This window comes from Mytilus galloprovincialis, chromosome 12, assembly GCF_965363235.1.
Source record: "Mytilus galloprovincialis chromosome 12, xbMytGall1.hap1.1, whole genome shotgun sequence".
Classification (NCBI taxonomy): Eukaryota; Metazoa; Mollusca; class Bivalvia; order Mytilida; family Mytilidae; genus Mytilus; species Mytilus galloprovincialis.
The window spans coordinates 16,891,414-16,901,225 of record NC_134849.1 but is presented as its reverse complement, the minus strand read 5'-3'; the positions used below and the strand labels follow the sequence as shown (position 1 = coordinate 16,901,225).

Here is a 9,812-nt window from a genome sequence, read left to right as displayed (position 1 = left end):
ACCGCTGATATTCGTATACTTTTACTGTAATATTGATTGGATACATGTCCACCAATCAAAATTCTCTATCTCATTTTTCTGACAAGTATTTTACACAATATTTTTTTAAGAGCACTAAATAATGATAATGTATAGTTTAATCATAAAAATCTTTATAAACTATTAAAAATATACAATTTCCATTTTATAATATTGGGGCTCAATTTGAATTCACAAAATTTAAAGGTTTTTCCCAAAGAATTAAGTTTTCGCGTTATTATGTGAAAATGTATATATTTTTTAAAAATTAAGTAACATAATAATGTGAAGTAAGATTGCCCATGAAAGACAACTTTCGCCCGAAGACTAGCTGCAAGCATTGAAGGAACGAAATAACAATGCCCATGAGAAGCCATTCGAGACGTTATTTTGGGTTTTATTTTCTATTCACAAGTTTGTATGAATGTTTTACGCATGATCCCGGGTGAAATTCCGAAAATTAAACAGAAGATAAGGTGTTCAACATCAATCATAAAAAACAAAAATGTTTAAATATGAAATGCTGATATAGTTTCTGATTTTGGACAATCGGTTTAACTGCTAGTCTTTGTAAGAATCAGGAAAATTAGAAGAATTTCAAAAAAATGGCCGAAAACAAGCAACGACCCAGCCATCCTAGAGTTATTGGTATCCTGAAAAAATTGCTATGCATTGTACATGGCAAGGGTAAACTTTCCTAAGTGCTATTGTTGTTTTTTAATTCAGACAAATGCAATACGCACATTAATGAACTATTCAATTTTTAGAATACACTTCAAATTTATACCCTTCCAAATATGTTTTACATGTAGCGATGAAAATTAACAAAGTATGTTAACTTACTACTTTCAAGTCTATTCTTGTTATTTTTACAGTTATATTTTTAAAGGAAGCAACTTACAAAAGAAAACATTAGATATTTTTTATTAGCACTCATTTTAATATTTTGTTTGATGAAGCCGGCAATCAAAATGAATGATAAAACCATGACAAAACAAGGAGAAACGACGAAAAGACAGTATATAAAACACTAAAGAGAAAACTAAAGATCAGGCACCACGAACTTGAAGTAAATGTTATCTACACTTTTATTTCATGCATAACATTGTTGTTTTCATAAATGATGAAAATGATGCGATTATAAACAATTCCAATATCCAAGAGGTTTTACATCTTTATAACGAAATTTGTTTTGCATTAGACAAAATATTATACTCTTTTTTCAATTATAAATTTTAGTATTTACTTTAAACTTTGATAAAAAAAATAAAAGTTTCCTTATTTTTATCATTTTCTTAAAAAGAAAAAGATACAGTTTGATAAAAATGCACTAAATAATTATTTTTAGGAAACAGCTTTTAACAAATATGTTTTTGTCTGCCGAAATCAATTTACTTCGCAACTCGTTTGAATACTTTTTTTTTAGTAATAAAATAAATTTGTTGACAAAATTTACGAATGATCGCCTGATAATGAAATCTTAAAAATAGCTTTAAAATACACATAAAAGACATTTAATAAAAACATTGCCCTTCTGACATGAATTAACATAACAACAGTTAAAATCTTTTCAACATTTTGCTTCAGTGGACAATTAAAATCCGCAAACGCTCACTCTTATTTTAATTGGATATAATAGCCACCAATCACAATTCTCCATCCAGTATAAATACAACGAACGGCGCTTAATTCAAATTATCAACATATTTAGCAGCAACGATATTGATCCAAGATGAAAATATTAAGAACATTGGTACGTATCTATTTCTATTTTAATTTATAATTTATCCTATATAAATTATTTTTAAAGTTATAACTGATTTTTAAATATGATATTTGAACATTGATTAATTATATATACTAGTGCCTCTAATTCTCACGTTCAAAATGGTTCTCCATAAGTATTTCATTTATTCATTTTTTTTTTATATTTTTTTTCAGTATGTATTGACCTCTCGTTTACTTGAAAATGCAATTATTTTCTTATACTATTTATTTATATCTTTATTTTTGTATTTTTCAATTATTTTTTTCACCATTTATATACTTTGATTATTTATCTATGTATCTATGCCATCATCTTTAAATGGTAAGCAATCAAGCAAGGGACATTTAAAAACTAATGATCATTTGTCAAGTTCCATTTGCAATGTTTGATCTAATTCAGGGGCCTGGTTTTCGAAAGTATCATAAGATATGTCATAAGATATATCTTAGGACATATCATATTTTATGGCCATCTTATGACTATCATATGATATGTCATAGGATGTAAATCAAAGCTGTCGTAAGAGAGTCATAGCTATGATGCTCTTATTACTGTTATAAGTGAACATTATTTTCTATTATTTTAAATAATGTTTAAAAAGTATAAAATATAAGAATGAAAATGAAAAGTATAAACAAATTAGTTATTACTATTCTTAATATGTAAGATTTTTTTCCCCATTATAATGAACCTGAAATTTTATACAAAAAGGAATTGAAATATGAGTTCATAATTTGTTTAAATTTAGTTTGCAATATATGTTTAATCTTGAACTTCGCTTTCGTGTATCATCATACATGCATTGTTATTTAACTGTGAATACTTTTTAGATTTGGTACATCGAGTACCCGCTTAACGAAATGCCCGTGCACATACGTAAATATAGTACTATTAAATATACAAGGAACGAAATAAGTTAGAAAAGAATTCCAAATTGTATGTCGTAGGAGATTCAAATTTTAATTCACGTAGTAACAAAATCTTTACTATTTAGCTAACCGAGAAACACAACAAATATTTTTATTACAATTAATATGAAATTATGCCAAAAAAGTCATGAAAAGTAATTAAAATTTTAGTTGACAATCATAAGACCATCATAAGTCATGTCGCGAGAGGTCTTAAGTTTACAACAAAAAATATGACAAATCGTAACTTATGACACTTTCGAAAACATATCTTACGACTATGACATGTCCTAAGACCATCATAAGACATGTCTTAGTCATAAGATACTTTCGAAAATCAGGCCCCTGATATGGTATCTTATTCATATTCATTGTTTGTGGAGAAAAAAAAACCGCAGGTTTTTGGCATTAAAAAACAACATCTGTGCAAAAAGCAATACGACACTTAGATTCATAAGACTTTTAAAAAACTAAAAATCGTCCGTCGACGTCCATTGGAACATTGAATTGTCATTTCATAAAAATAAAGTTAAGTTTGTATACATGTTTTTTTTTTAATTTTTTTTTTATCTTTGATGATTTCACATTTGTGCTCTGAAAAAAGGTGCAAAATAAGTAAACTGTATTTGATAAATGCATATTAAAATGCAGGTGCTTGTTGACATAATTGATTTGTATTATCAATACCTTCTATTTTTAGGTATTCTTCTGTGTCTTGGCATATGGCTTCTGCCAAGAAGAAGACCAATGTGATGCTCAGTATAATGATGATATTCTAGCAGGATTTGATTTCGATGATGCAGATAAATACCCTGAGTGAGTTAGCTTCACCTATGATGTTTTGTCTTATCCTATGGCGTTTATTTATTAGTTTATATTTGTTTCTTTAAAATTTTCTTAGTCTTATCAATTTTACTTCAAGAAACTAATTCATAAATGATTTGGTATATATATCATATTTTATAAATTAAAGTAATTCCGAGAATCCCGTATCACGATGAAATTTTTTTTTATCTCTTTTATCTACCATTTACTACATACGAATGCAAATGAATTTCAAACAATTTACGATTTTTCACTTTTAAAAAAAATGAATGCACGGTTTTCCATTTTCTACATAAGAACATGCATGTACCAAGTCAGGAATATGACAGCTGTTATCCATTCGTTTGATGTTTTTGAGCTTTGATTTTGCCATTTCCGTTTTGAATTTTCCTCGGAGTTCGGTATTTATGTTATTGTAAAGCTAACATGAAATAATTCCATGCTGATATATTTGTGATGTTGATTAAGCTTAATTACTCTAAATCTTATTCTATTGTAGGGGTGAAATAGCTGGGGCGGAGAAAGAACTCTCTAAACAAAATGCAAGAGATTATGAGCAGTTAAAGAGTGACAAAGACGCTGCACAAAGCCTCATTTCTTTAAATTCCAAAGAGCCGTGGATCGCACCACCGTAAGATAAATATATTACCATATGCATCATTTTAATTGATTTTCACATTCATGCTTCACTCTTGACCACATGTTTATGCCCCTACTACGATAGTAGAGGGGTGTTATGTTTTCTGGTCTGTGCGTCCGTTCGTTCGATCGTCCGTCTGTCCGCTTCATGTTCAAGTTTTTTATCAAGGTAGTTTTTGAGGTAGTTGACGTCCGAACAGCTTGAAACTTAGTACACATGCTCCCTATGATATGATTTTTCTAATTTTAATGACAAATAAGAGTTTTTATCCCAATTTCACGTTCCATTGAACATAGAAAATGATAGTGCGAGTGGGCATCCGTGTACTCTGCACACATTTTTGTTTTGAATTTTTACCTGGAAGTGTCTTCGTTCTTGTATTGTTTTATTAATGACATAAATCGCTGACAGAACACAAAATAGTTCTGCTATTAAAAGCTCAAAATCATTGCTTTCAATGGTAGGTACACGCTGTATTTGGCAAAACGTTTAGGAAATTTTGGTCCTCTTTGCTCTTCAACTTCGTACTTTATTTGGCCTTATAAAGTTTTTTGATTCGAGGGTCACTGATAAGTCTTTTGAATACAAACCATGCGTCTGGTGTAAATACTAAATTTCAATCCTGGTATATATGACGAGTTTCTTTACATCATATAAATATATGTATATATTTGATTGTAAATATGAATTATAGACATAAAAACTCTATAAAAGAGAGGCGAAATGTACCAAAATTATATTAAACTCATAAGTCGAAATCAAACCGACATTAGTTTAAACATATTTTATTTGCGTAAATGTGCAAAAGGGATGAGACACAAGTTAATCAAACTTATAAAGTCTTCTCCCATTACATTACACTGGCCAAACAAAACACACAAAAAAACCGACTAGCAAACAAACAACAGTACACAAAAACAATAAAGAACACTAAAGACTGAGCAACAGGAACCCCACCAATATATGAGTGCTGCTTCATTTTCTCTTCCAGACTTTCAAAATTGGTCAAACAGCTTCTAATTTTTAATAAAAACAACTTGTACTGTATTATTATTATGTTCCTTTTTCAGTGATCTATATTTCACAATTCCTCGGGCTTTATATTTATAAATATATTCGATATCTATCAGAAAGTTGTCTCATTGGCATTCATACCAACTCTCCTTATTTTTATATTTAATTTTTTTAGACAACCTGCTGGAGCATCGATGTGTGAGTCTAAGTTCAGATCGTTGTATATTGGTAAAACATTTTGGTATTACGGGAAAAAGTGTTACGTGCTGAAACCTTGGTGGAATACTCTTTTTACAGCTATAACGTATGCTGACTGCAAGTAAGTTATTCTTTGGCATAAAACTTCAAATAAGGAAATAGATTTAAAATTAGACGTATAACTTTTAAAAATCATGCACTGGTTCGTTTTTTCCAACCACAAGTTAAAATGTACTAGTAATTGCTTTCAAAATATCAATTTCTGAAATGAAAAGTTGTCTTTCTGTATCCTGTAACCCTTGAAAGTTTTTAAACACATCTAATGTTGGTTTGAAAATTGTCATTATTGTTGCAGGACATCGTGAACCAATAGGTCGTTTCAGAATCTAAAGCATCATGGGTAATTTCATTGTTCGTACCACGTCATTGGTTAAAATTCCATTGTTTTTGACATTTTTAAAACCAATCAGAACGTTTTGGTGTATACTTTTGAAAAAATTACCCAGGATGCATCAGATTCTACAACGTTATGATGTATTAATAACAAATTTACACAGAATGCTTTCATAAATACAAACTACTTGACCCATAATTATTAACATACATTGTGACTTGGATGGAGAGTTGTCTCATTGGCACTCATACCACATCTTCTCATTCATACTTTACTCATTTCAGACCACAATATTGTAAGAATGTTCCTTGCATGTCCTGGATGTTCCCATACAGATATAAGTGTGTACAAAGCAACTACAAAATCTTCAACATTTGGCTATACTGTCCACAACCATTCCCACGTATACGCAGACTACAACTGAGAGCTCCGCAATGTTGTGAATGTAGGAAATTCAAAGCACCTTGGATTGCATGGGAGGATTTAACCAAAGGGTAGATAACTGAGCATGTACTTATTTGAACCAGACACTTGGAGCTACAAGAAATTCAACTGCATATTGCGACGAAGACATTCGGACATTGTTTTTAAAACATGTTATTTTCCTTCACTTATATCAGTGTTTTATAGATAAAAGGATTTCCCTTCAATTATAGTACTGGAAACTGTTATTGTTGGAATTGCCTCTTAACGCCCCCTAGTATATTTTGCCTGATTATATCACCTTTGCACTTCAAAGCAAAATTCCTTGGTACCAACCTTATTGCATTTCATGAACTAATATAGAAGAACATTTCACTATTTCTTCAAGTATTTCAATTAGAATTGTTTTATATAATTTCATGTATGTTTGTATGTAATTATCATTGTTTTAACACAAATAAAGTTCTTTTAATCTGGTATATATACTGTCATGTTTAATTTGTCTCTAAAAAAGCATCTTATGATCTTAAATTTGCCATCACCAAAACGTTTCCTGAATTTATAAACTGTTTATAAAACGAAAAAGAAGATTACAAAATACCAAAATTTAAATAAAAGCGTAATACACTATGACCAAAATGAAGAACGTCGGGTTTCCTATGAACACTGCAACTAAAGATTGAAAAACACGAATCCAACCAAAACAGAGGGTTTCCTTTCAACACTACACATGAAACTAAACATTATCACTGTACTAGTATACATATTTTTAGGGGCCAGCTAAAGGACACCTACGGGTGCGGGAATTCTCGCTACATTGAAGACCCATTGGTGGCCTTCGGCTGTTGTCTGCTCTATGGTCGGGTTGTTGTCGCTTTGACACATTCCCCATTTCCTTTCTCAATTTTATTGAGAAACCCAGGGATAAATTCCTGTTCTTCTGCAGGAAGTTGCAGTGCTTGTTCCATTAGTGATATTTAGTAAAAGAGAGGCGAAAGATACAAGAGGGACAATCAAACTTATAAGTCGAATATAAACTCACAACGCCATTGTTAAAGAAAACCCAACAGACAATTAGTAGTACATAAAACATAGAATAGAAACTAAAGACCGAGCAGCGCGAACATTATCAAAAACTAGGGTTGAACTCATGTGATCCGGAAGGGTGAGCAGATCATGCTCCATGGCATATGTGGCACCCGTCGTGCCGCTCATGTTTATACAAAATACTAAATATAATTCGGGAGGTCAGATTTGTGAAAAGTAAATACAATGTATGCCGTCTATACCTGCGTATGGCGCTCGTGTGTAACTGCACGAATCAATTGTCGTCTCATAGTACTGCTGTATCATGATACTCAGTGCTGTATTAAAGTTGCTTTTTTTTTATATTATTTGCACCTTTTTATCAAAAGAAGGAGTTTCTATCACAAATGATGACATGTCTTATATATTTATTTCAAGCTTAGAAAAAAATCTGTTATTTTTAAATTGAAGATCATATTCATGTGGGAAAAAACAGGTCTCATTCGATTTTTTTTAACCATGCATAAAAATGTTTTTAATTCCGTCTCATTCTTGTTGTGTCGGTCTAACGGTAGAAGTATTGTATTACAACGGAACTCCAGTTTCCGGATCATCAGATGGTTGAGTGAAATAAAAGAGTCCATTTTTGTACTCTTTTTTTCTGTTTGATTAAATCAAAGACAACAACCGAAAGCCGGGAACATATAGTCCAGTAATTCACGTTAGTTGCTAAATGCCTGGAATAACTTTTTTTCTATTTTTAGATATCATTAGCTTACGAAGGGTAGCTGGTTTACTTTAGTGAAGTGTTCCACATTTTGTTATTAAGGGTCTTTTATAGCTTATTATACGGTAAATGTTTTGCCAGTTGTCGAAGATCGTATAATTACAGATTAATCCTTACACCGGACAATTGATTGGTCGATTGATCGTTGTGTCCAGTGGCAGATATTTTATGCATGTTCAGGCCGAGAAAAAATCAACAACAATTATATTAGGTAGGCCCTGCGATATAATGGTCGATCTAAATAAAGGGCAGTATCCGGACTTTTACTGGAACACAGCTGTCATTTAGTAGAAAAATCGTCGTGAAAGAATACAGTTACGGTGGTCAATAGAAATTAAATGTAATTCAACTGCAACACCTTGGGTTGAGTTCAATATCGTAGCAGCTACGTAGAACTAGTGCTACGTAGATTTTGAATATTGCACGTGTAGCTATAGACTAGTTGTTACATAGATATTGATAGCAGCTACGTAGCCGCTACGTAGCTCCTACGATATTGAACTCGACATTGGTAAATACACATTGTATTATCAAAAGGCGGAATTAATCAGAAGAAAGAAAATATATCTTTGCCACTAATTTAATGATATATACAAAGAGGTAATGAAAACAGTAATACTGTTGAAGAAACCTCAAAAGGCAACTCACAACCATATGCGAATCAATAATTAAAGTAACTCTATAAGTCTTGGATCTACAATGGTTACGTTCCATTAATCATGATATATTTAAAACTAAATAGTTTGTTTTTTCAGATGGTACACTCGGTAAACTGAAAATAGTGTATACACAGTGAAGATCATTTAAAAAGAAAAAAAAAACGTATGAAAGGGTGACGGGTTTTGTTTTATCGTCAAAACTTTGAGAGAACAGTTCAATTTTTCTAGTTTCATCTTTTGGCACTTAAAAATTTGTTTTCCTAACTATGTATCTTGTTAAACAATATATCTGTTGGTTTTTTTTATCAAATCAAGATATTGATCTCTGGTGGACATATATTTTTATATAGTTGTCACACTCATCCATTGAAAACTGACAATCTCATTTCAAACAACGAATGTTGACGAAAAGACAAACAGCGGTGCAAAAAGACAACATCAAAAACTTCAGACTATGCAATACGAATCACACCTAAAACTGGATCTCAGGTGCTCTAGAAGGGTAAACAGATCCTGGATCTCAGGTGCTCTAGAAGGGTAAACAGATCCTGGATCTCAGGTGCTCTAGAAGGGTAAACAGATCCTGGATCTCAGGTGCTCTAGAAGGGTAAACAGATCCTGTTCCACGTGTTACTCATGTAAGTAAACCTACGGTGATGAGTCTAATTCGGTATGTCGAGTTCGAGGAAGAGGAAAGAATTGTGGTAAAAACAATGGAACATGTCCGTCGTAATCTATGAAACCGTCAACCAACTCGAAATAGAGCTCTAAAAATTTTTCGAAGAGATGCTTGTATTTTCACCACTTAGATCTCTTGGTTAAATAGCTCCTGTATAAGTAGCAACCTAATTCAAAGAAACTGTGATAGGATCGAAATGCAAGTCGGAAATATTGTAGTAACTGGAGATACCGGCCGGTATAAACTCCATATGCAGGTTTTATTTGAATTTTGCTACAGGGAAATGGAGAACCCACAACTGGAAAGCCGAAATAATCTCCTATGAAGGAATGTTCTCGACCGACCATGTATGTTGCTGTTGATGAATTTGAACGACAAAAATTGTATCTTTCCGTCGTAATCTGTGAAACCGTCAACCAACTCGAAATAGCGATCTTAAATTTTTTCGAAGAGATGCTTGTAATTTCCCCACT

At 31.8% G+C, this 9,812-nt stretch overlaps 1 protein-coding gene across 1 annotated transcript; it reads left to right on the top strand.

Annotated features, from left to right (window-relative positions):
* Positions 1 to 1,732: 1,732 nt before the first annotated feature.
* Positions 1,733 to 6,415, top strand: LOC143055526 (uncharacterized). The gene is made up of 5 exons (XM_076228686.1): positions 1,733 to 1,771; positions 3,395 to 3,510; positions 4,019 to 4,150; positions 5,349 to 5,492; positions 6,050 to 6,415. Exons 1-5 carry the CDS (start codon positions 1,751 to 1,753, stop codon positions 6,261 to 6,263), a joined length of 627 nt encoding a protein of 208 aa, XP_076084801.1. The 5' UTR covers positions 1,733 to 1,750; the 3' UTR covers positions 6,264 to 6,415.
* Positions 6,416 to 9,812: the final 3,397 nt, after the last annotated feature.

Coding starts and splice junctions, on each gene's coding strand:
- LOC143055526 (XM_076228686.1), top strand. CDS start 1,751: ATGAAAATATTAAGAACATTG. Junction 3,511..4,018: donor GATGCAGATAAATACCCTGA/GTGAGTTAGCTT, acceptor ATTCTATTGTAG/GGGTGAAATAGCTGGGGCGG. Junction 5,493..6,049: donor ATAACGTATGCTGACTGCAA/GTAAGTTATTCT, acceptor TACTCATTTCAG/ACCACAATATTGTAAGAATG.